Below are 25897 nucleotides of genomic sequence, written 5' to 3'. Positions count from 1 at the left end.
CAGGGTTGAGTGCATCACCTCTCAGGTGTCAAATGTCCGTGTCCTCTCTTAGGTGACCACAGACTTGTACCACGTGCTGGTCAACAACGGATACCAGCTGGACTGCCGAGGTGTCGTCAAGGTGAAGGGGAAGGGGGAGATGACCACTTACTTCCTCACCAGCGGTCCCCCGGGCAGTTAACAACAGAGCGGGCCTGCCCACAGAGTGACTCCCATTGCACTGACAAGACAGAGAGCAGCAGAGAGACTTGAGAGTTCAGCCCGGAGCGCGGTGCGAACACACCAGGGACAGTAGAAGGCCGGCAGAGACGAGCTCGGCCCGTCTCGGCTGTTGTCACATAATAAGATGCCCCCCACCCCACCCCCCCAAGCTGCTTGAGAGATAACGAAGCCCAGTTGCCTTAGGACGGAAGTGGCTATGCTTGTGTTGATGAGCAATAGTATGAGTATCTCATCTGGAGTCATTATTTATTTTCATGAGGATGGATTTTTTTTGTGAAATCCTTGTACAAAAATGAAAATATTTACATACAAAAAAAAACTATGTCACTTAACAGAAAATATGCAAGGACAATATGAAGGATGAAAATGACCAAAGAACAAATGTTTGATATGAAACACACACACACACACACACAAATGATTCTATTCAGAAAATACGGTCATTTATTCATCTGCAGAAAGCAAAGGCCACGGTAACGTCACTGTCTTTGATAGGGACAAACTTTTATTTTTTAGCTGTGGATTTATTCATGAAGGATAATACACACACATATATATATATATATATATTTATATGTACACACACACGACATTGACTCACAACAAACTAGCTTGGACATCTGTGTTTCTTATCAGGGCCTTCTTTGTTTCTTCCAGCCTGTGTTTAGCCACAGTCTGGACACAAGACTGTTTGTGGTTCACTGAAATGTGTGATTGATTACTCGCTCTCTGCGATGTATTTTTGGTTCGAGCCAAAAACAAGACATAGGAGAAGAGAACAGATGCATTATTGTCATGGTACTCCGGAGATTGTCAAACAGTTCTGCAACGTTTTATAAAAGTGTGTGTGTGCGAGCGTCTGTGTGTGTGTGTGAGAGTGTGTGTGTGTGTGTGCGTGTGGTGTCAGCACACATAACTGAATGCTGGTCTTTACCTATAAAGGGGCATACTGTAACTTTTCACTGTGAGGTTTTTATGATACTGTATGACAATGCTTTCTTGCCAAACCGGTCGCTGCGAGGCATGTTTTGTATTATTTCAGAGTCGTGTGTCCATTCCTGATTTCTTGTGTCAAAAACTATCATTTGAGGAGAACAATGTCTGCGTCTTTTACTGGACTGTGACTCTTTTTCTTTGTGTTTTTGACTGATTTCATTCCAGCCTGATTAAGCAAAAGCTTACAAAACCTTTATTTTGGACTGTGTTAGAGATGTTTGAACTTAAACTGGTTTCCTGACAGCTTCAGGATTTAATGTGTGCCGGAGATCTGCTCACTAGTATTGCCTTGAGATTTTGCAGTTCTGAGGTCCAACTACTACATGGACCAATATTCACAACTTTACACTACAGTATTTGACATGTATTTGGCACATGGGGGCTTGTAGCCTCTCAAAAATTAGTTGTTCAAAACAATAATCATATGAATGTAATTTAATATATATATTTTTGCCCACAATGATACTACTACTGAAGAAAACCACTCTTTACTTTGCCTTTGGGACTGAGGAAGAAGATGAATCATTGTATTAAGAGGCCATATTGATCAGGCTTCATGTTTGTGTGTGAAGTGAAAGAGTATTTTTAATTCAGATCAGTTTTACACCTGGTGTTGACAAACTCAATTTTCTGTCTGAGCCTAAACATGTTGACTTTAAGGGCCATAAAAAAAGTTCCTCACTTCTGCTTCTTTCTCTCTGTCTCTAAAACGAAAGGTCAACAAGACAAGTTGTTATTTTCCTTTAAGAAGTGACAGAGTTAGAGAAATTCTGCATTGACTGATTTGATTCATTTCCCCTTGGATAAGAAAATTAATAAATAGCTGTTTTTGCATTGATTGTGTTTATTTTGTTGGTTTGTCTACTGTGGATTCTCTGAGATTCTCTACATCCATTTTGTTTGTTGAGCGTATTACATTAAACCATATTTGTGATTATTGTTGTTTTAAAAGGATCCTGTGGATATTTACAGATGCCAAACACTGCACTGAAATTGTCTTTCACACAGTGCACTTCACAACACAGCTTTAGCCTGCTTAGTGGTGTTGGTTTAGTCCAGCTTAGGTCTCCAGTCAATCAACAGCCTGCAATCAAGATTTCTCTCTGTGCCGGTAACCTGAGAGACGTCTCCTTCTCTGTTTCTGAATAAATCAGTCTACAATTTCAAGAGGGCCATACAGGAGAGAGTATTTAATTGCTTCCACGTGAATAATGAATTTCTGTTGAGGCAATGGCAATGTTCACTTACAGCACTCTATGCTGAACATTAATTAAGAGACATAAATTCCCCCTAATCCCTGATGAAAAAGCACCAACGTTACTGTAATAGGCCCATGATACAGGGACCTTGAATCTCATACACTGGATATGTGCGTGTGTGTGTGTGTGTGTGTGTGTGTGTGTGTGTGTGTGTGTGTGTGTGTGTGTGTGTGTGTGTGTGTGTGTGAGTGTGAGACATACACACATTTATATTTTACATATAAACACGTATGTATGTATGCATGCATGTATATGATATAAATACACACAATATGATTTATAAATGTATATAATACGTATAGAAACATATATAATACGTATAGAAATATATATGTTTATATATGTTTTTTCATGTTTTTTCATTGTATATACAATGAAAGTGACCTGCATGTATGTAAGTATGTACTGTATGTATGCACGTATATGATGCACATACACATATAGGATATATAAGTAGAGAGATATGTGAGTTTCCATGGAAAGTGACCTGCATGTATGTATGTATGTATGATGTACATACATATGATAGAATTAATATATGTATTTAATATATAATATATAATATACAATTGTGTAGAGAAATATCTGTTTTCAATGAAAGTGAACTGCATGTATGTATGTATGTATGTTTGTTGTATGTATGTTTATAATGAAAGTGACCATTAATGAGCTGTATGTAAATAAGCGTGTTTAGAGCGCGCGCCACCAGCAGGGGACACCAGCCAATCATTTCATCAGATGACACCTGTTGTGATCTCAGGACCAGTGAGGAGGACAACGCTCAGTGTCTGTCTCTGCCTCCATGTGTGTCCCTGTCTCCTCTCTGCTCCTCTCTCCGGTCCTCTTTGCCTCTTCACGGAACTGGAACCCGCCACGTGCTCGTCTCACAACTTTCCACCCGTGAGGAAGTATCGATTGAATCGCTGCAACTGCTGGAGACGACAACTGCGACGCTTGTAGGTAAGGGTCTCTCTCGTGTGAGGAGAGGTGTAAACCTGTTCATATCCGACTGTCCATCACTGTCCTCCCTGACACTGACCGTCAGGAGCTCGGGTGTCTGTCTCATGTGTGATTTCTACTGATGAAGACGTGGTTTCCATAGCTGCACAGAACCTTGAATGAAAAGAGGAAGCAACTCTTTGTGTTTCATTTTAGTCTGAGTGTTGTCATTGTTGACTGCAGTTTGCCTTCATGTGCTTTCAGACTGTAGACAAGTGTTTATTTTTTTAATGAAGCATGGGGCATTGTCCACTCTTTTGATGTAACCCTGTGGGACATATAATGGTGTTTTGCCTGTCAATCCAGTTTGACAGGCCCACATTCTATTGACATATTTTCCCCTCTTCCTCCTCCTCCTCCTCCTCCTCTTTCATGTCATAACTTTGGGGACAATAACCTGGAATAACTGGTTGCCCACTACAGTTAACTGTGTGTCGGAGGTTGTTTCCACCTCCTGGGGCACCACAACAGCGACCTCTTTGCAGGAAGGCCGACTGGCTTGACTTGAGAGTAGAGTGAATTAATTATGACCAAGTAAGAGTGAACTGAACAGTGATCACAGGAGGACCTGCAGATGTCCTGTATTGCAAAGATATCCTGTTTCGCACAGCAGGAAAAAGCCTCCCATTGTGCCAAGACAGGGGCGAGCCATGGTCCGGTCATGCTCCACGTAGCAGCCTCTACTTCCTTGTAGCAGGTGACAGCTGATCATTGCTGGTGAGGTGTCATTGGAGCAAGTGTCTGAGTGAGGACTTTTGCGTCACTTATTAACCGGCATGGGAGTTGCAGCCTGAGTGAGCAGTGCTTCAGCCCACCTCCTGCCACGTGGGTCCTGGAGGACTGTGGCCGGAGCAGGTGAATTAAGGTGTGGGCTGAGAGGTGTGGTGTGTTTGTTCACTCTCCCCCTCCTTCTCCTCCTCCTACTCCTCCTCCCTGCTCTCTTTGCCTGCCCAGCGGGACTGTTTAGTGAAGAGACGGGGAGGGTGGCTCGATCGCCCTGCTGCTATGACAGTTGCCGAGACACACAAACCGGTTTAAGATATTTATTATTTGTCTTCTTTGTCTGCCACAGGAATACCTCACAGGATGTAAAGGTGATTGGTTGTGAATGAGGTATTTTTACAGAGATTAGTCTCAGGTAACGCTCATCAACCTTTTACAGTCTGTTTCTGGGGAATTACTTTTGTTTTGCTTTCTGTTTTCAACAGCCCTGGGAGCAACACCGCGTTATTTGGAAGATGCGGCTGTTTCTACGCCGGCGTATGTCCCCTCTGAAACTGGTGATCCTCGGTGGGACTCTGTTCTTGGTGGTGCTGGTGGTTCTGCAGAGGGATGTCGGTTCTGCGCCTGACGGGGACCCCTGGCTAAAGGATCTGGTGGACAAGAAGGACAAGGTGTTGGTCATGGTCCGAGATGTCGTCAAAAACATTGGTTTCCAGATCAGAGCTCCGGAGCCGCAACCGCCTGAGCAGGAGCTGCCCACCAAGGACGTCAAGTGCCCCACTGGCTTCTACACACAAGCTGAACTCAAGCCTCACCTGGAAAGACCTCTGCAGGACCCCAAGAGCCCTGGGGCTAATGGGACGCCGTTCCAAAAAGACCACATGAGCCCAGAGGAGGAGAAGGAGAAGGAGGAGGGCATGACGCGGCACTGTTTCAACCAGTTTGCCAGCGATCGCATTTCACTCAGCCGTAGTCTCGGGGATGACTCCAGGCCTGTGGAGTAAGAGCATGTTGTCAGAATATTCTCAGATAGTTAAGACTAATCTCTGTTTCACCGACAAGTTTGCTGATGTGTACACAGCACAGGCCAGATAATGTCCGGTGTGTTTTCTGGGTGTGGTAAATTATTATTTAATAATATCACATTCAAACAGTCTTAACATTCAGATTAGCCTTTAACTGAGCATGGAGCGGCAGCGTGCATGTCAGTGTCCCTGATAATTGAGACTAAGGCTTTATCTAAATTGTTATAAACATTATCTCTTTCTGTTAATGTTTGTCCAACTTGACATGAAAACATGTTACTGGTTTGATGGCCTTGAACTATTTATTGTATAGAGCCTTTATAGAGCGGACTGTTTATGACTGCACATTGAGCTATTTAGGTACAAAATATGTGACCCAGCAGGACTAACTCTTTCACACTCTTCTCTCACGGCAGTTCTTGTTCTCTCTCTGTCTCTCTTTGTGTTTTTACGTGGCTTGCCTCGCTCAGGTGCGTGGAGAGGAAGTTTCGCCGCTGTCCTCCTCTGCCCAACACCAGCGTTATTATCGTCTTCCACAATGAGGCTTGGTCCACGCTCCTCAGGACGGTCTACAGTGTTCTGCACACATCTCCCGCAATCCTGCTCAAAGAGATCATCATGGTAGATGACGCGAGTACTGCAGGTACACACTAATGCCAAAACATACTCAGAAGACTCAACTGACAGCAGAGTATAAACGACTGCTTTGTTCATCAGCAGGGTGACAGTGGGAGAGGCAGTTTTATCCCAGTATTCTCTCTCATTTATGCTCTTTTCAGGCTCATAAATTAGGGAGAAATGTGTTAATCTAAGGTCTTAATGTTTCTACTCACAGAAAACCCCAAAAAATGGTGCTTGCTGTAAACGGCCTGTGTTGCATTGCAAGAAAAAAATCTTTTATAGAAAGGCATAGATAATTTGTTCATAATATTTATCTTAAACGTTACAAATTTTACTTTATCTTCCTGCTAATGTGTTTAAAACTTACAAATAAAAAAAGCTCATAATATTGACAGTTGCACTTACTGTCTACGGGGCTTGTTTCATAAAAAAAAGTTACACGAGACATAATGAAATAATAATGATATCATCCAAGGTGAGCTGCAGACCACAAAGTGAGAAAAAAATAAGATAGAAGTTATCTATTAATTAAATTTGACCTTTTAGTTTTTAGGGCAGCATTCCAGTCACAGTCAGGAGTGAGCTCTGATAAGATAACATAGAAGGGTGTTCGCTTGGGATTTTTTCTTCAGTTTCCTTTATGTGCAGCATGCAAACACAGTAGTCGGCAGGTAGGGTTTTGTTTTAAATGGCAGAAGACACTTCAATTGGGCTGAATGTGTATAGAGACGACAGAGTCAAGTTTCATAGTGTCACTGTGCCACATGTATGTCCACAACTCTGGGTCCAGTGAAACACAAGTTGCTGTGGTGGCACTGACTCGACAGCAGAAAGATGGAGAACATCTAACCCTCCAGCTGCTACACAGCCACAGTGAGAGTTGGCAGAAGAGACGAAACAGTTGTGATAAAAGAGGAACTTTGTCATACAGTATAACAGTGCTTACTTGCTTATTAGCTGGATATTCAAGCCTATTCAAATATTCTTAGTTACTATCAGTTTTGAGCTAAAGAGCCGTTACCGTCAGCTGTATTTTCACGTTTCCTACTTTACCCAAACTTCCCCTTTCTGTCAGCAGAGAAACTGCTTTCTGTCATTGTGTAATGACATGTGGTTGGTGGGCTCACTCAAGCTAAAAATTATGAGAAAACATTAGGCGTGCCTCGTTGCCATAAGTACTCTACGAGGGGAAGTATGACCCAGTTTTACCAGCAACGTTTCCACTTAATTTGCTTATGATCTTATAGCAGGCTATAGGTTTTAGGTTTAGAGTCTGTTGCACATGAGACCACACGTAAACTCAAAATTGTTGGTTGGTTTCGTAAGTCTTACCACACTGCAGCAAAGTGAGAAGTTCAATCACCACAGCACGCCTCAGAGGACTTTTTTCTTTTCAAGTTACTTGAGAATCTTGTGATTAATTTATTTTTCTCTCTGCAGAGCACCTGAAGCTCCAGCTGGATGAGTACGTACGTCAGCTGAAGATCGTCCGTGTGGTGAGGCAGGTGGAAAGGAAGGGTCTCATCACAGCAAGGTTGCTGGGTGCCAGTCTCGCTCAGGGAGAAATTCTCACATTTCTTGATGCACACTGTAAGAAACCACACACGACAACAACACCCAAGCCTAATGTTAAGTCGTTTTAATCAGTAGCACTGCCAGAGTTGTTCATCCAAGTTTTTGGACAATTTGAAACGGTCTTCACTTTAAATATACCATTAAAACTAAGTATGTTTTAAAACCATAACATATAAGAGGAAGAGAGGGGCTAAATGTAGCATGTTTGTTAGACAGGCCAGAAAATGTACCTGTGGTCTGGGAGTGACCGTTTTGAGGCACACATTTATTTATTTATCATATTTGTGCTCTTTTTATGTTGATTTACTTTAACACCCTCAAATGTTCTGTACCTGCATGTTAAAAGGGTCTTGAATTCTGATCTAATCCGAGAATTCTGTCAACTTGACATATTCTATGACTTTGTCCTCATTGCTGCCAATACTGGTTGCTAACACTAATGCTAGCACTCTGATTATTGGCAGTAAAAGTATTTCATATGGAAGAAGTTAAAAAGGAAATACAAAGTGATATTTCTCCTCCTTCCCGTGTATAGGTGAGTGTTGGCCGGGATGGCTCGAGCCCCTGTTGGCCCGCATTGTTGAAGAGCCCACTGCTGTGGTGAGTCCCGAGATCACCTCCATTGACCTCAACAGCTTCAACTTCAACCGGCCTGTGGCCACCAACCGCGCTTCCAACAGAGGGAACTTTGACTGGAGCTTGACTTTCGGCTGGGAGGGAATCCCAGAGGATGCGAAGAGGCTGCGCAAGGATGAAACTTACCCTATAAAGTAAGAAGGATCACGTTGGTTTCACTTGAAACACCCCAAGTCATTTTAAGTGCCTAAAGCTTTTGTACCTGCCTGTTAAACTTTCAGGACGCCTACTTTTGCTGGAGGTCTCTTCTCAATCTCAATGGAATACTTTGAACACATTGGTACATACGATGACAAGATGGAGATCTGGGGAGGTGAAAATGTGGAAATGTCATTCAGGGTCAGTCTCTTTGTTTTTACTGCCACACTTGCTCATACTGGATTACATGGCCACTCTCCCTCTTATGATCAAGTTAGAGTCTGAATTGCTAAGTGTCAAATGTGATTCATAGGTGTGGCAGTGTGGGGGTCAGCTAGAGATCATCCCTTGTTCCGTGGTGGGCCATGTCTTCCGCACCAAGAGCCCCCACACGTTCCCCAAAGGCACAGAGGTCATCACTCGTAACCAGGTGCGCCTGGCTGAGGTCTGGATGGACGACTACAAGCATATTTTCTACCGCCGCAACAAGAACGCTGAAACTATGGCCAGGGAGGTGAGTGTGACCTGTCGACGGCGATCAAATGTTAAATGCACACGGATACAATGCTGTTTCTTCTCACCTCTTTCACATTTACACTCTTACTTGCTTCAATGTTATAGCATAAGTATGGGGACATCTCGGATCGCTTGAAACTAAGAGATCAGCTGCAATGCAAGAACTTCACCTGGTACCTAAACACAATCTACCCAGAGGCCTTTGTCCCAGACTTAACACCAATACAATTTGGAGCAGTAAGTCATGTTTCCCTTTATGTGTCAACTGAGCACACCTCACATGTGCAGCTGAGTCTTACTCTTACTATGCGTCTGTGTTTGCACTAGCTAAGAAACTCCGGATCTCAAACCTGTCTGGATGTTGGAGAGAACAACCAGGGAGGCAAACCTATGATCATGTACACGTGTCACAACATGGGAGGCAACCAGGTACGGCGCCTCACACTGGTGAAATTAAGAACAGACCATAATTTGATGCTCTCGGTTCTCTAATTGGCTGAATGTCTTCTCCAGTACTTTGAACACTCAAGTCATAAGGAGCTGCGTCACAACATTGCAAAGGAGTTGTGTCTTCATGCCAATCCTCAGCCAGAGCCAGTAAAGATCGAGTTTTGTCAGCTGAAGGGGAAAGGCTCCAGTTTGTCACCACAACAGGAGTGGGTCTTTACAGAGGTGAGGAGCTCATTTTGGAAAATATAATTTGATATCATTATTATGTCCTTTATTATGTTGGCTAAATACTTCCGACTTTTGCTGTCCGACTATAAGCCCCGAGAAACCCATGAAACCACATATCGTATTTAAACATGGGTTTTTATAAAACAAGAGATGATAATAACTGAGCTTAAGGAGTGCTGATAGTGCTAACAGCTTATAGAGTATGTTAATGTTACTCAACCCTGTCCAAACATTGATCTGCCTGTTTCATTTTAGGAAAATCTTCTGAAGAATCCCAGCAGTGGGAAATGTTTACAGCTGAAAGGAGACCAGATTCAGATGGACAATTGTAATTCTGCTGACCTCCACCAGCACTGGACCTTCAGCTGACCTCCCAGTATGTCCACCAAGTGATGCCTGGCACCTTCTTCCCTTCTCCTCAGACTCAGATCTCAGGAGCCAGCCTTATAATGATCCAGCAGTACTTCATGCTGTGCAACTCAGGGCATTTGGCCATAGTGAGTGGACCGACAAAGAGGGAGGACAGTAAAGACAGTCGCATCGGTCGAAGATTCTAAGGTCGACCTTAACATGTTTTAAATTAATTTATGATTGAATCTCAGGATAGACATTTGAAGGTGATGGGAGATACCTGCCCTCTACACAGTGTGGACGTTGAAGGCACGAGTTACAACTTGACCATGGGATTTTGGCTGTGAACTGTAATGACCTTAATTCAGTGAATTTACACTCCAGCTTGGAGCATCACTGTAGAGTGACCTTTATTTTGTTTGTCTGACAATGAATGAAATGTGACAGTATGAACAAGTGTCACTACAGATCAGGAGGTGTATGTTTTTTTTAAATTAAAAATCCTAATTCGTGTCAGTTGAGTGATTTCTACTAAAGAAATGTTAATATTTTTTATCATGAGTATCCAGAAAAACTATTCTGGAGGTTAAACAATGAATAATCTACATTATTACCGTCAAGTTTCACCTGTCCTGATTAATTACTATTGTAATTTCATGATTGTACCAGAATTTTGTTTGCCAAGTGATTGTGAATAATGATTTACCAAGTGTACCACACCCTGAAATAATGATTCACTCAGAGTCCTTGTTGTGGTTACTGATGGAAATACTTATTATATCATTCGGATTCAGAGTCAGAGCAACATGTAGTCGACTGCATGGAAACATGTTCAATACTCACTTTACAGCACGAAAGCTGTCATGCCAGAGGTTATTTACTGATAAGAGCTTTGTTCTGTAACAAAGCTCTCAGAGTTTCTCGAGTCAAAGTTTACGTTTGCGCAACATTTGTCCAGGGAGCGGTTGGGCAAGGAACATTCCTACCAGTTGTTTCAGCTTTGTCTGAGTCGACCTGAATTGTGAGTTAAAGTGAGAAGTGAAGGGGCAATTTGCTAAACTGGATCTGATGGAATCTGAACATTTCATCAGTACTATACCACAAACCTGTTGAACCGTGGTGCCTGGAGGGTGCATGCATTATAAAGCATGAGGAAGCAGTTGCACAACGGTACTTTTTTCTTTGCAACAATAGGTGGCAGCATTAACTCGCTGAGTATTTCTGCAAGGTAAGGATGACGATTGAAATTTCATCCTGCTGTGCATGTGATGTAGCCAAGAGTGGCAACAGTAGGCAGAGAGCAGATGGGCAGTAAGATGAGCGCTGAGCCTTTGACTCGCTCTGAGGTGTTTGGACAGCTCAGGAAGGAGCTCTATGGAGAGGAGCAGTCCAGTCATTCCAACACCCACATATTTATCGTCCTGGGAGCCTCCGTGAGTACAACCTTTAAACTTCTTACAACATGACATGAGTGACGACCGTTTCTTCAGCTCTACAATTTGAAATTACATTTTCCCTTTTAAAGCACCTTAAAGAGCAGTGGCAAGGTTCAGTCTGTTTCTCATGTTTAAAAAATGCTTTGGTAAAAATCTATAAGCTTGTTTTGAGGATGAAGACATTTCACGCATCTATATTTTAAATCGCATTTAATTCCAGACTGAAAAATCTCGTAGAGGAATGTTAGAAGGAAAAGGATTCACAGGGGAATATTGTGAGTAGTAATTAGAGTAAACTAGCACTTGTTGTCTAAAAGGTGCTGCATCGACTGCCCATTGAAAAAAGGAGATTATTTTGAACCAAAAAGCATTTTGTCCTATGTTCTTGGTCTTTTTGTTAAGACCAGTGATCATTTTAAATGTTACACAAAGTCTCAGACGTTGCAGAGCTCGGTGTCCAAAGTCTCTCATTGCTATTTCCCCCATTACTCAACACATCTACTTACTCTCCACACCACTGAGACCACTCGTTTTTTTAAAGTTGACTTGCTCTTTGGACTCTGTTGATTGATTTACAGTCAGTGATTTATCAGTACAGGTTTAGATCATATTTCATGTTCATTTGCATTATTTGCACAGGGAGATCTCGCAAAAAAGAAGATCTATCCGACTTTATGGTGAGTATAGAAATGCTGCTCATGCACCAGTGCAGGACAGAGTGGTTTCATGTATTTATGTATCATGAGGGGTTTTCACCTTTAGCTGGTGTTCTGTATCACTGCCCCTGACTTTGTTCCCTCTGTAGGTGGTTGTTCAGAGATGGCCTGCTCCCAGATAACACCTACTTTGTGGGGTTTTCCCGGTCTAACCTGACTGTGGAGAACATCAAGACAGCATGTCTGCCTCATATGAAGGTGTAGTACATCGAAGGCTTCTCAACTTTCGACTTTATTTCTGCCCAACAGGGCCATCTCATTGGCTGTTATTAAATGATTTTTATGAAATCAATCTGTTAAATGAGAAAATTATTAAATGTCTGGGGTGTGTTTTCAGGAATCATCTTAAAACCTTTTCCTTCAGGTCACTGATGATGAGAGTGAGTGTCTCTCGGCCTTCTTCAAGAAGAACTCCTACCTGAGCGGCAGGTATGATGACAGCAGCTCCTTCAACCAACTCAGTGCTCATCTGTCATCTCTGCCCGGAGGGGCCGATGCCAACCGACTCTTCTACCTGGCTCTGCCGCCCACCGTCTACCACCATGTCAGCACAAACATCAGGGGCCACTGCATGAGCTGCAAGTAAGTTTCTTTCAGTACGTAAAAACTATGGTTAACCGGCTGTTTGATCAAATCGTTCTGAGCCGCTGCGTTTGTAAAACAGAGGCTGGAACCGGATAATTGTCGAGAAGCCGTTTGGTCGTGACCTCCAGAGCTCACAGGAGCTGTCAGCCCACCTGTCCTCCCTGTTCACAGAGGATCAGATCTACCGCATAGACCACTACCTGGGCAAGGAGATGGTCCAGAACCTCATGGTGCTCAGGTAACACACTCCACACACACACATCTTCAAGCACGAGACATACAGATTGGGTTTTGGTAAAAGGTTCAGTGTGTAAGATTTAGGTGAAAGGGATCTATTGGCAGAAATTAGTGATTAGTGCTGTTTTCACAAGTGTGTTTCATCTAAATTGTACGAATTGTTGTTTTCTTTACCCTAGAATGGGCCCTTTATATTTAAATACTTTATATTTACATCAGGAGCGGGTCCTCTCTACGGAGGCCTCCATGTTTTTTTACAGTTGTCCAAACTGGACAAACTAAACACCTTTTGAGATTTTATGACAACTGAAGACTGCCACAGGTTGTCTTTCATGTCTGGAAGGGGAGGGTGAGGTGAGGGGTATTCAGCTGCAACATGCAACTTCACCACTAGATGTCACTAAAGTCTACACACTGAACCTTTAATTGGAGACTCTAATATGGCTGTGAATGTTTGTTTGTCTCTGTATGTTGTCCCTGTGATATGCTGGTGACCTGTCCAGGGTGTAATAATAGCCATAGAAGATGAATGGATGGATAATCCTAAATGTAATATATGAGATTTTAATATCTCACTTCAGGTTTGGAAATCGCATCTTTGGACCTATATGGAACAGGGACAATGTGGCCTGTGTGGTTCTCACCTTTAAGGAGCCTTTTGGCACACAGGGCCGTGGAGGATACTTCGATGACTTCGGTATCATCCGGTGAGAGGCAGCACGTTGAGATAAATGTAGCCTAATATATACAGTGGCTACAATGCCGGTGTTACTCTGGAGCCTTCACTTGCTCTGATTCCAGCTCTTTCTTCTGACAGAGACGTCATGCAGAACCATCTCCTGCAGATGCTCAGTTTGGTTGCAATGGAGAAACCTGCTTCCACCAGCCCTGATGATGTGAGGGATGAGAAGGTAAAACCAATGACTAGATAACAGGTTTGTTTGTCTTCGGTGAAGAACATCCACATCATTGTAAGCCTGTTGTTTCTTGATATGGTGCAGGTGAAGGTTTTGAAGAGTATAGCTCCGGTTGCCATGTCAGATGTGGTGCTCGGCCAGTACGTCGGGGACCCTGAGGGGGAGGGCCACTCCAAACTGGGTTACCTTGACGACCCCACCGTACCAAAAGGCTCCTGCACACCAACTTTTGCCACTGCGGTGCTCTATGTTCAAAATGAAAGATGGGATGGTGAGACTAACATTTTTTTATCTCTCCTTCTTTCACACTTTTCTGTTTGTGGTCTGTTGGATGACAGCCCCTCTGACTTTCTCCACCTTTCATGTCTGTCCTTGCACCATCCCCTCCTCCATCAGGAGTTCCTTTCATTCTGCGCTGTGGTAAAGCTCTGAACGAGCGGAAGGCAGAGGTGCGTCTGCAGTTCACTGACGTGCCAGGTGACATATTTAGCGACCGCTGTCAGAGGAATGAGCTAGTGGTGCGGGTGCAGCCAGATGAAGCCATTTACCTGAAGATGGTGACCAAGAGGCCGGGGGTCTACTTCAGCCCAGAGGAGACTGAACTGGACCTGACCTACAAGAGCAGATACAAGGTGCCTCAGGCTCACTGAACTCAAAGTATCAATCATCATCGTAGTTAACTTCTTTGAAGAATTTTCTTGAATCAACACAAATGTCAATGTGTGGAATATTCCATGTCTTACAGAGACAGTGATGGTGTTGTCACTATATCAGAATACTTGTCTAATGTATAATATTATATGATATAAATCTTGTCCATTTAAAAAAAAACTTCTTAAGCTTCAAATATAAAACTTTACATAAGAGGCCGATGCTGATTCTTAAACATGATGCAACATCAAACAATGCAGCTACTACTAATTATGTGTTGTAGCCAGATGTAATTGTTTAATTGTACATCAGTTAAAAACTATCCACTGTGGGCACTCATAAGTTTAAGCTGGTGTAAAAAGATAAACAGATAATGAATGAAAATATAAGCTTATATACTAAGCTGTGATAAGTTTTCATAAACTATACCTTCAGGGCAGATGTCATATTTGACAAATACATTATAAAAACACTTAAAACTATCTTAATAGCTGTGTAATACAATACAGTACTTTATAAACCATTTCTAATTTGTTGTGGTAGTAAGTGTTACCATTGATGCGCTGACGCATTCATTCTCATTCTATAGAATAGATATAGTTACGTGTATACTGGAACAGTGTACAGCGTCTAACAAAATTCTATAAAGTAATCCTACCTCAGGAAGCTTACCGTGTTGAGACACTATAGATGATGATGAATCTGGAACAAAGATGTTTGTAGTTTTTTTAACAGCAGCCATCTTCCTTCAGAACGTGAAGCTTCCAGATGCTTATGAGAGACTGATACTGGATGTCTTCTGTGGAAATCAGATGCACTTTGTCCGCAGGTTGGTACAAACATTTAGTTCAGCATCTTGTTTTAAAACTGTCTTTTTTTTTTAAATCTTTTTTTAAACTGTTCCTCTTTCTGTCATAGCGATGAGTTGCGAGAGGCCTGGAGAATCTTCACCCCCCTCCTCCACCAGATAGAGGGAGAGAAGACACAGCCCATACCTTACACATATGGAGGGTAACTACTCATTTCATCTCTTTTTCTATCAATATAATTTTAATAATGTACATGTGTAATCCTGTTAGACTTTATATATTCTATATATATTTCATATGTTTTCTCTATTTCCATGGTTTTTCAGTGTCTGTAACACACCAAATTTCCCAGCAGTGGGGCTAATAAAGGATTATCTTACTTTTCTTATTTTTTCAAGAAGATAATGCATTTCAATCTATGATGCATGTTATTCTTAAAAAAATAATTATTTTTCTCACTTTGTTTTATTTGTTGTGTCCAGTCGTGGTCCGAGCGAGGCAGACGATCTCGTGAAGAGAGCAGGATTCCGCTATGAGGGAACATACAAGTGGGTGCAGCCCCACACAACATGATGCTTCTGTCACACTCAGCAACACGTTAACACCAGCATAACAATGTTTACAGACAATAAAGTTTACTGCAATCTTTCCCCCACTGTACCATTGTGTGATTTTGTTTGCATGTACAATACGAAACCCACTGCTTTTATACCTAATCATAGAATGGATGTTGAAACAAACCTAAATGCTGTAGTCTGATTTGTGTGTTCACCTGGACATTTTCTGTTTCTGAATAAATCAGCTGTCACTCCCCCGTCTGCACTTTTCTTTTTTCACAGAACTGTCCACAGCTAATAGCTCATCACATGAGATGTGTACAGCAGAAAAATCTTAACCTACCTTGATTGCAGTCAGATCTATTAATCTGTACGTTATGGATGGAGTGAAGGTTCAATATTTAAACACACTTGAATGTAAAGAATAAAAACCTTTATAGTCATCGCTAAAACACGATACTGAGTGGGATACACATTAAAGCATCAGCACTGAGGAGTGTTTATACCAGAAGGACGTGTTGGTCTGGTTTGTAAACACAGGTGTCTCTACTAATGAAAGGAGACACATTTTTAATCTCCTGCTTCAGGGAGGAACAACTTCCAGGTAGGTGCTTTAAGCTAAATTCAAATAGTAATGTTTTTGGATGACATTAATCTCTCGGTGTGTGAATTTGTTTTTATTATTGCAACATCAGTTTGCTTTTAACTTCCTGCACCAGACTGATGTTTCTTATCACCCAATGTCTGTCTCTACCAGGTTCATGGCCTAGCTGGACACACACACACACACACACACACACACACACACTCCACACAATCCAGCCAGTACTCGGAGAGCCATGGAGCAAAGATGAAGGTTTTTCACTTCTCCTCTGGGACTACTGCATTTGTTCCATTATGTGCTATTATTAAGATTTTTTATTTTTTTACATCTACACAATGCAATAATAAAACTAGAATTGCACTCAGCAGAGAGCATACATCCGCCAAGGCCCCCCAATAGTCCCCTTATATTCAATCAAGCCGCACCACATTCCACACATTCATAAATATCAGCTCCCTAAATTGACCTTATTTTTCTCACCATGCAAGGTCAATGAATTATTCTCTGAGAATTGTTTTTGTGTGATGTTGCTTACAATCAAACAAGCAAACTGACCGGGGTGAAAACATAATCTCCTCAGCGGAGGTATTGATTAGTTTAGCTTGAGTAAAAGAAACTCAAAGGAAGCCTCTCTTAATTCAAAGATGAACTGAACTGTTGAACTAATACTGATCAAAATAAAGCACAGAAATGGACAGAACAGTGTTTTTATTGTATAAAGATGTTTTTTGTGGCAGCTCAGTTGATCCCAAATAAAATGTACAGGACAAAAACTTCATAAACACACACTGTTAATACACTGTTGGGTTGAATAAGTTGATTTGTGCAGAGAAAAACTGCACCACAAATGATTGTATGTATTATTTAAAAAGTCCTAAAATATCTTCCAACAAACACACACTGATATTCAAATAAATAATCTTGTTTCATGACTGCAATGAGAAAACCTATGAAAGTACCTGAAATATAAGGAACACTTTGGCCATGACGGAGTCTCTAAAGTCTGTAACTTCATAAATGAACCTTGCCTCACTGTTCCTCTCTCTCTCTTTTTCGTAAGTGAGACTATTTGTGTTGGATGCATCTCCTTTCACACTTGTCCCTTTCCCCACTGCAGCTCTGTGCTGTCCTCGATGCCCCTGGCGTACAGACGCACCAACTGGCCATGAATCCTGAAGGAGGAGATGTGAACACAGTTTTAAAAAAAGGTGCTTTGATTTATGATACAATGTGATAACAGCAGGAGGATAGTACAGTCAAGTGTCTGGCTCCACTCTCTTACCTGCAGAGGATCTCAGTAAAAGGCAGAATCTCTCCGTCACAGTTCCACACTGACACAGTCGGAGATTTACTGCAGCACAGGCCACACAGGAAGGCGTTTGCAGTTTTCTGCCCGTTTGCCATTTCTCGCCCGGCGCTGCTCTCTGCCAATCGCAGCTGAGAGCCGCACCCGCTGACAGTCTCAACGTATGATTGCTCCTCCTCATCTATCACAACACTTTGCTCTGCGATCCCATCATACGCTTCCTCCTCTCTGCCAGAAGAGGGGAGGGAGAAACGGAGGGCCTTGACGCGGTGGACCTCCACAAACGGCAGGTCAAACTATAAGAGAAGTGGGATTGAGAGAATTGGGTCAAGCGGTTTTCACACTTCCAAGTCCAAGGTTTGAATGTTACAGTACCTGGTCCTGTGTGCTTGTGTGTCTGTGGAGGAACTTGAGGAAGCCCAGCGGGTGAGTGTCCCACACCAGGATGAGGTCCCCTGTTCCGTCCGCCAGGTGAGCAGAAGGAGAGAGGCCCTGAGGACTCCTGGGACACGAGCTGGACATACATGTGAGAGACACACATCTGAACCTGCCCTCCACACTCACCCAATCACCTGGAGAGACAAAGAGAAGAGGGAGACAATCCTACATTTAGAAATAAAAGACGTCACTGACGACTGTACTTCTGTCCGGCATCATGTATGTAAACACTTTGGAATTGCAGATTTTCAGCATTAATATTTCATAACATTGGTTGTGATCTTCGTCTAAGTCACAGTTATAGACAAACAAGCTAATAACTTAAGCTAATAACTTCTGCCATGTGTTGGTGTGTGACCCTTGGATTTAACCTCCTTTGGCAGCATTAACCTCAATCAAATGTTTCCAGTAGCTGCAGATCAAACCTGCACAACCGCCAAGAAGTATTTAAAACATTTTGTCACAGCACTGCTTCAGCCATATTCAGTGAACCAGTGATTCAAGTAACGCTTTAGTTCTTACCCTGAAGTTATTTTTTTAACCTCTTACGATCATTCTGATTGGTGCTTTTTGAGTCATCCTTGCTGAGCAACCGTGTCGGGGGGGGGAACAACCCAGGACTATGGACTGAGTGAAATCTAAATATGTTGCATTCAAGAACAATACAAGTATTTGTGTTCAAGCAAATTTAGATTATGATTGAGTTAGTTTCTTAAATGTGAATTAGATGTAGATCTGACTATATTTTAAGGCTAATTTATGCATGAATGCTGGTTCTTCCAAATAGGTCAGTTACTTTTTCTTGTCACTGTGCGTTACTCCTCCCCATTTCTCTAAACAGACTTTACTTGTTTGGCTTGTTTCTGATGGTGCTTCGAACAACCATTGTTGCATTGCTGTTGACAGCTCACATCACTCCACGATGGCAGTGACGTGATGGAATGCCTTTTTCAGTCTCTCCAAGTTGTTAACGTTCTAAAAACACAAGAGTAGGTTCTGGAGAGGAGGGATCACAATTTTTTTTTTCCTTTTCTAAACTTTGCCCCAGGTGAAGTACTGCCTAATGTCACCAATTCAGTTCTCTATGACTAATTAAAATATAATAATCTAAGATGGAAAATTTACACAGTTGTCGAAGTGCGCGAGCTGACGAGGGGCTGACGTAGCTTTGTTTTAAGGTGTCACCGGCCAAAAAGTTGATTTGTGCTATATGGGCTAAAACATGCAAAACACAAACATTGGAATTGTGTTCTTTACCTTCTGATTCATTACTGAACTGGCTGTAGTGGGCGCTGTACAGGGATCCTGAATCTGAGGCATGGGGGAAATGTCTTTCTGTGGTTCTGGAGCAGACACTGCACCTACACACACACACACACACACACACACACACACAGATACACACAAAAACACAACACAAAGGGTTACACTCTTGTCTTGTCTTTATCTTGACCTTGAGACTGTGAGAGACGTTGGTATTGTACACTCTTACTTGAGACCAAGGCTCCCCTTACATCTAGATCAAGTTCCTCTCGCCATGGTTTCTACCCTCCTTAAGGTAAACCCAACACCTGAGCCCCCTGCCACAGTTTGTGACTGTTACAGTGTCTCAGGCTGTGAATTTGAACCGTTTCACCAGAGCTTGAATAATAATAATGGAATAGATTTGGTTTACGGTTAAACCAATCAAGCACTGGCACCCTTTTCTTGAACACTACTCTTATTAGAGTCCCGTTTGCCTTCCTGGACCTCGTGGAGCGACATAACATGAAAGGTTTGTCTAACTTCTCATTATTGGTCACAGTCACATAACACTGAAAACTACAGGTTATGAACAGTGATGCTAAAGCAATAGATAAATCCCCTGTGACACAAGCAATCTACAGATGAAATTACATTCACACAGTAAATACTGGGCATTTGACAGATAATAATATGACAAGGAGAACAGATAACACTCCCACACATCCAGACTTCATAGTTGTGAGTGTTTTACCCTGAGAGGCAGCGTGTTTTATCTCTCGGGCTGGAGAGCATTGGGTCTGCTGGCAGATACTGAACCACGCCTGTGTAGCTTCTGTTGCTCAGGTACACCATAACACCTGCAGAAGGCAAAGCAGGAGCAATTATGTTAAGTGCACACAACCTTTAAATAGATCACACTCAAGGGGGAATGTGTTTGTACATTCACGTAGTGTCGGAATTATTTGAAATATTCGTTCCACACTGAGAGAATTTACATGAACGCCACCTCGAGTCGCAACTACAACTCAGACAGTCAGAAAAGTGTTTGGTACACGACTTGCAGAGTTTCTTCACTTATAAACCAATAAGCTCCAAGTGGTATCTTTTAATATGAACTTGTCAAGTGTTGCGCTTTCGTCACTTGCAAACTGTATGTCCATCTGTCACAAGCACCTAAAACCAGACTTTTTAGCGTTTTTATATTTCTGTCACATCCTGTTCCTTTTTCTTTGCTCTACCTTATCATGCAGATATTGGAGTGTGCCAAGGTAAAGTTTAAATGCTCTTGCACATAAATACAAAATATTTTGTTTACTGTTTCCATGTTTCTTACACACTGACGTTGGAATGAGGACTTCACATTGCGGGAAATGGGACTCTGTGGAGCACGTGAATGATTAAAAAAGTATGTGTCATATAAAAACCTTGCCCTCTTTGTCATTGTCATGTTTTTGACAGTTTAAGGATGAATTTTGAATTCAGAGATGAGCGTTAATCTTCTGTTATTAAGCATGCAGTCATTCCTGTTCTTGAAATGAATCATCAGTCACACACACACACGGTGTATAAAGATGATCTGTACCTGAGTAGTCATATCTCAGAGGTCCCATCCAGCGGTGTTTTTCACTCTCAGCCAGCACGTCCCCATAGAAGCCATAACCCACCAGAGACACAGAGTAACGCACCAGAGCAGAGGCGTGGTAAACTGAACACACATCCAACGGCTGGGAGTCTCCTGCAAGGCATTGTGGGAAATGAGGAGCTCAAAGTAAATATATATATATACTGTATATTGTTCAGGTAGTTTACGGTATTGATTTAAAAAATTTGCAAATAATGATTAAAATAATATTTACCTCCACCAAGGAGGTTATGTTTTCACCTCTGTCCGTTTGTTTGTTTGTTTGTTTGTTGGTTGGTTTGTATATTTGAAAAAACAACTGGACAGATTTCCCACGAAACTTGGTGGAAGGTTGTGGTATTGGTCAGGGAGGAACCCAGGAAGTTTTGGTGCGGATCAAGATCAGGGAGCGGATCGAGCAAGGTTTTGAATCACTTTCTTTAACATTGTCACAATTTCCCCAGGTAATAATTAATGAATATTGAGGGGGGGAAATCAGGCATATTTAGGGGACAGATATCTGTGAGTGTGTGATATTTGGTGCAGCTTGATTGAATTTAGGGGACTGTTGGACCTTGGTGGAGGTATTCGCTCTCTATTGAGTGCCATTCTAGTTTAAAATAATGGAAATACTTATTCACCAATGATAATGTGCAACGCTGAGGTAACAGGGTCAATCACTCCCACTGTGGCGTAACACACACAGTCCGTAGAACCTGCAATAGACATAATACGACAGGACATCACATCTGCAGAACAGACACCGGTCAGCATATTAATTCTTAATGAAAGTGTCGTTACCTGCAGGAATGATGCCGATGTGAAGAGGACAAGGCTGCAAGGTGACAGCGGGATCAGTCTCACAAAGACCCGACTCTTGTTGTGTCCGCCCAATCAAACCGTGAAGTATTTCACTGAACATGCCATCCCCACCCACACTCACCACACTGTTATAAACAAACACAGAAGTTTCTGTTAGGAGAGCCCCTCCCAGCGAGGATCGCTGTAACAACACTCCCGCACCACCGTGTTTACACAAGCGATCGCTTACCCGTCAAAGCCTGTCAGGTCTTTCTTCAGGAGGTGGTCTCTGGCCTGGTTTGCTCGCTCAGTCACTAAACAAGATATGATTACATGCAAACTGCAAATCAATTTCATTCATCATTCTTTAATGGAAGTATGTCAGTGTAAGGCCATCTGTCAGACTTAACCCTTCACCTCGAGATCAACCTCTGCAACAAGTCTTTGCTTCAGTAACAAATGATACTTTTCTCAAAACAAAGAAGTATTTAGATATTTTGTAGATGTTCACCTATAACATGAGAGCTGATACCAGCCAGCTCAAACAAAGGGGCAACCAAAGAATGGTAGATCTGTCTTCCTTTCTTCTTTCCTCCATACGGATTGATAAACACCAACAGTTTATGTGGCCGTGATGGACCTGAAAGATAAGTTTTAAAAATTCATGTTGGTGAGAGCAGCAATCTATAATAAGAGGATTTCATCATTAATAAGATAGGATTATCAGATATTACAGTAATTATATCGGTTTAGTGCCTGGTCTAATCATCCGCCCTTACTGTGAGTTTTGACGGCTGTCCTCAGGTGTTCCGTCCACTGGTCTCTGAGGACGCGACTCGGGCAGCTGAACTGGGTCCGGCCCAGTCTCCATAGCAACCCGGAAGAGCCCCCACTGCTGCTGCGCTTCACGTAGAAAACTACCGGTTGGATGATAGGAAGAGAGAAGTGTGTTGTAAAACCACAGTATCAACTACTGGAATGTGAAATTGTAAAACAACAATCTCAACTGTTGAAACGTGGCAGATTACAGACACCGCAAGTATTTGACTGTATGTAATATCCGAGAGTCTCACAGAAGAACCCACCTGTGAAGTCTTTGTCTTTGTCTTCAACCAACTTCTGGGGCAGGATCTCCACCCGGCCCTCCTCCACTCCGACCACCTCAGCCACAGGGACTGAAACTTTAATCACACAGAAAACTTCAATGCATGCTTGTATCTCTGCAAACAAATAATGGGATATTTTAACAACTCTGAGGACTGTTTTTCCAATGAGTTAAATGACTTGCATGAGTCTAACTGGAAATATTAATAATAATGGCTGCATCTTAATTAGCTGTTCCAATCCCAGGGCTCTCCCGTAGACCATATGTCACTGTAAAGAAACACAAGTTACATAATAAACCTATGGCTGAACTATTTTTTTTTTTTGCTTGCTTTGGATCCTGGTATTTTTATGTGCCATCCTACTGTCAGAGTGCCATCGCTTACTGGGACACTTGAACAGAACATGATTTTAGTACCACAGGCATTTCCTTCAATGAAAACAAAAATGTCTTCAGTGAGAAAGGCCTTTTGAAAGTGTTAGTTCACTGGCAGACCTAAAGGGAGAGGTTACGCCATCCATATTAGTTGCACAGTGAGTATAAATCAAAATGTCTGCCTCAACGAAGTTAATGATGGTTTTGGAGTCAAGGTTTTGCAGTTATTTAGACTTTGTATTTGGTTGATACACCTTGTGTTAAAGTACTTGTGCAATGTTGTGTTATATGATGAACAGCGACTCTTATTTTGAAGGATGCACATTAACATCCCATCATGTTTAATATGTCATCAGTATGTTCAATTTGAGTTTTGCATGAGGGTCAGACATCATCCTAACGGAGGAGTTGCTGGAAATATCTATTTTCTGAAATGCACTCATTGCCACATTTCAGGTAAATTTAGCTCCACTTGGTTGTGGAACTTTCCTGGGAGAGCATGTACACGAGAGAAAGTCTGTGAATGCAACATTTCTTCTCAGTTGCATTTGCATCTGCTCCACGTTTGTCCTACACATAGACTGTATATAAAGATGGGTTAGGGTTAGGGTTAGGGCCACCTGGTGGCTGGCTGCAGTATAAGTCATGGTTCCAAATGCGCAAGATGGCAGCGCTTGTATATGGGATAATTTGGCTTTCTGGTTATTGGGAGGATGTGGAGATGTGTTGTTCATCTTTAAATACAATCTATGGTCCTACACAGCACTACGCAGAGTCATATGTCAAATATCTTTGTGTCTCCTTTAGTTCAATATTTACCTCTGTTAAGCAGATTATGTTTTAATCTGCAATTGTCCGTCTGTCTGTCTGGTAGTTAGCAGGTTTCTTCAAAAACCACTGGAAATGTTTTCACGAAACTTGGTTAAAGAATGTGGTATGAGTCAGGAAAGAACCCATTCATTTTGGTGCGGATATGGATATGGTGGCCGATGCATAATGTTTTTTTTATGCCACTTTCTTTAACATTGCGAGACAGAAAAAACATCAACATTTTTGTTGATTTCTTGGAGAATAATTCATGGATCTTGATGAAATGTTTGGAGGACTGATGTTTATGAGTGTGTAGAATAAGGTGCAGATAAATATATAAATCTAGATCTTGTGAATAGAAATGTGGTTTCATTATTGGGCCTTGAATAATTATAGATAATAATAGACTAGAGCCACTGATATCTAACACACCCACCGAAGAAGAAACATATTGAGAACAAAGAAAGTCTGTGCAGTGATATTCATACAATATTAATATCTCTTTCTTCTTAGTGTGTTTGTTTGGTGAGAGAAAAACTAAACTGTTGATGGTCATATCCCACATTATAACACTGAGGGGGGTGTGTTCTCTGCAGCCTTTGTTTTCAGTAAACTGTCTCAACAGGTTGTGTTTCATGTTCGTGCTGTTCAACTAGTTCTTCACGTTCCCTGCACACAGCTTAATTAATTAAAGCGCTGACTCCCAAATATAGAAAATACACACAACATGGGAATGAAAATTGGGTTGTTTGTAAACTTTCTACACACTACTTCCAACAAATGATCACTGACTGACAGTCGTGTTTACACCAGATACCAAAAATACTGGTGTTGAACTAAGTATTGCGCAGCAGTAACGTGTTCAGTTTTATTTCAAACGCGCAAACAAGTTAACTTACGCGCAAAAACAAAACAACGCAGACTACCCACGTGCCTTTCACTGCTCTTACTCTGGTACGATCGTACTGTTTGACCAGATGTCACAGATCGACAGATGTTGCGTAAGGACTGGAAACGGTGTCACCTACTTGTTTTCTTATCACGGTTCTTCTTGTCCACCTCGGTCCAGTTGAAGTTCCAGCCCGTCAGCACCGCCCGGTGTCTCTTGTTCCCGACCCACAGGCTGGACTCCAGCCTCAGGTCTGTCTCCATCTGGAACCACTGCGCTCTCAGGTTGGGCGTCTCTCTCTCCCGTGTGTCTCTTGATCACATCTTATCCCCATAACCTTCTACATCCCTCAGAGACAGCAGCAGCAGGTGGACTGTGTGATGTCACCGGTTCACCTGTGTCCTCATCGGACACGGGACACTTTCTTTATATCTTCTTCTGGATGGATTTTTGAAGAGGTACAAATTTAGACCATCATTCCGGTGACATGTTGAAGACACCGCCTGACACATGAGTGTTATTGTCGACACAGTGTGCAGTCCCTCCCTGCCGACACCTGCTCCGTTCACACGTTCCTCTCTGCTGATTGGATGTCACAAGTTGAAGAACAGGCAACATATCATCAGCCAATACTGATGTATGAGTCATGTCACAATGAGTTATGAACAATAGAGAGAGTTCACAGTTTTTAGAGTAAATCACCTTTTTCAGGATTTTTTTTTAATCGAATAATTTATACCTTCTTTAGATTTCGATTTTTCTTTTCTTTTTCTTGTTTTTTTTGTTTGTTTATTTGATAGTGTTTTTTAAGTTTGTCTTTCTTTTTCTGTATACTTGTTTGAATATATGCATAAATTAATTAAGACTAATATACAAATATATTCTAATCAGTAATATGAAAACTCGGGTGTGAAAACCACATATTTCTGTCGGCGTCTGGGGCCCGGATCGGAACTCTTCTTTACCTGGTTGATAATCCAGTTTGCCTGAAATACTTGGCCCCAAAGTGCTTACAGTGTAATGTAGTGCACAACAGTACATCTGAGTTCTTGGCCC

At 42.0% G+C, this 25897-nt stretch overlaps 4 protein-coding genes across 11 annotated transcripts in view; 3 read left to right on the top strand and 1 right to left on the bottom strand.

The window, feature by feature from the left end:
• Positions 1-2056, top strand: part of LOC118110721 (adenylate cyclase type 6) — a 34465-nt gene extending 32409 nt beyond the window's left edge. For all 5 annotated transcript variants that reach the window (XM_035158716.2, XM_035158719.2, XM_035158720.2 and 2 more), the window contains one exon: positions 53-2056. In XM_035158716.2, the coding sequence (XP_035014607.1) occupies positions 53-181 (129 nt within the window). In that variant the 3' untranslated portion in view covers positions 182-2056. The remainder of the gene's footprint in view (positions 1-52) is intronic.
• Positions 2057-3184: 1128 nt separating this feature from the next.
• galnt6 (UDP-N-acetyl-alpha-D-galactosamine:polypeptide N-acetylgalactosaminyltransferase 6 (GalNAc-T6)) lies at positions 3185-10252 on the top strand. 4 transcript variants are annotated; one of them, XM_035160136.2, is made up of 12 exons: positions 3185-3437; positions 4549-4589; positions 4685-5199; positions 5695-5867; positions 7286-7435; positions 7956-8190; positions 8278-8395; positions 8508-8708; positions 8816-8947; positions 9038-9139; positions 9224-9382; positions 9644-10252. In XM_035160136.2, the coding sequence occupies exons 3-12, from the start codon at positions 4715-4717 to the stop codon at positions 9755-9757; spliced, it is 1869 nt and encodes a 622-aa protein (XP_035016027.1). In that variant the 5' UTR covers positions 3185-3437; positions 4549-4589; positions 4685-4714; the 3' UTR covers positions 9758-10252. The 4 variants fall into 4 exon arrangements, with proteins under 4 accessions (XP_035016027.1, XP_035016025.1, XP_035016028.1 ...); XM_035160134.2 differs by lacking the exon at positions 4549-4589; XM_035160137.2 differs by lacking the exon at positions 3185-3437 and having other exon boundaries at positions 4323-4570.
• A 133-nt stretch (positions 10253-10385) lies between these two features.
• LOC118111490 (glucose-6-phosphate 1-dehydrogenase) lies at positions 10386-15908 on the top strand. Its single transcript, XM_035160138.2, has 12 exons — positions 10386-11172; positions 11815-11852; positions 11981-12089; positions 12256-12473; positions 12556-12714; positions 13295-13420; positions 13531-13624; positions 13715-13901; positions 14027-14262; positions 15034-15110; positions 15200-15292; positions 15573-15908. Exons 1-12 carry the CDS (start codon positions 11044-11046, stop codon positions 15661-15663), a joined length of 1557 nt encoding a protein of 518 aa, XP_035016029.1. The 5' UTR covers positions 10386-11043; the 3' UTR covers positions 15664-15908.
• Positions 15909-16944: 1036 nt separating this feature from the next.
• On the bottom strand, positions 16945-25376 carry zgc:158263 (ceramide kinase family protein). The gene is made up of 13 exons (XM_035158045.2): positions 24981-25376; positions 22748-22843; positions 22442-22579; positions 22174-22302; positions 21913-21976; positions 21663-21808; positions 21503-21577; positions 20823-20975; positions 19992-20097; positions 19253-19356; positions 17933-18129; positions 17534-17853; positions 16945-17423 (listed from the first exon to the last, which is right to left on the bottom strand). Exons 1-13 carry the CDS (start codon positions 25102-25104, stop codon positions 17342-17344), a joined length of 1734 nt encoding a protein of 577 aa, XP_035013936.1. The 5' UTR covers positions 25105-25376; the 3' UTR covers positions 16945-17341.
• Between the last annotated feature and the right edge of the window lie 521 nt (positions 25377-25897).

The sequence above is a fragment of the Hippoglossus stenolepis genome, chromosome 6, assembly GCF_022539355.2.
Source record: "Hippoglossus stenolepis isolate QCI-W04-F060 chromosome 6, HSTE1.2, whole genome shotgun sequence".
Lineage (NCBI taxonomy): Eukaryota > Metazoa > Chordata > Actinopteri > Pleuronectiformes > Pleuronectidae > Hippoglossus > Hippoglossus stenolepis.
The sequence above is the reverse complement of the archived record's forward strand: the minus strand, read 5'-3'. Positions and strand labels throughout refer to the sequence as shown.

Excerpts from the sequence above, each read along its gene's own strand:
- galnt6 (XM_035160134.2), top strand. The coding sequence starts at position 4,715 with ATGCGGCTGTTTCTACGCCGGCGTATGTCCCCTCTGAAACTGGTGATC. Across the intron at positions 7,436-7,955 it reads CACATTTCTTGATGCACACT|GTGAGTGTTGGCCGGGATGG; the intron begins GTAAGAAACCAC and ends TCCCGTGTATAG. Across the intron at positions 9,140-9,223 it reads ACAACATGGGAGGCAACCAG|TACTTTGAACACTCAAGTCA; the intron begins GTACGGCGCCTC and ends TGTCTTCTCCAG.
- LOC118111490 (XM_035160138.2), top strand. The coding sequence starts at position 11,044 with ATGGGCAGTAAGATGAGCGCTGAGCCTTTGACTCGCTCTGAGGTGTTT. Across the intron at positions 11,173-11,814 it reads TTATCGTCCTGGGAGCCTCC|GGAGATCTCGCAAAAAAGAA; the intron begins GTGAGTACAACC and ends TTATTTGCACAG. Across the intron at positions 14,263-15,033 it reads CCTACAAGAGCAGATACAAG|AACGTGAAGCTTCCAGATGC; the intron begins GTGCCTCAGGCT and ends ATCTTCCTTCAG.
- zgc:158263 (XM_035158045.2), bottom strand. The coding sequence starts at position 25,104 with ATGGAGACAGACCTGAGGCTGGAGTCCAGCCTGTGGGTCGGGAACAAG. Across the intron at positions 19,357-19,991 it reads AAAACACGCTGCCTCTCAGG|GTGCAGTGTCTGCTCCAGAA; the intron begins GTAAAACACTCA and ends GTGTGTGTGTAG. Across the intron at positions 17,424-17,533 it reads TTTACTGAGATCCTCTGCAG|GATTCATGGCCAGTTGGTGC; the intron begins GTAAGAGAGTGG and ends CTCCTCCTTCAG.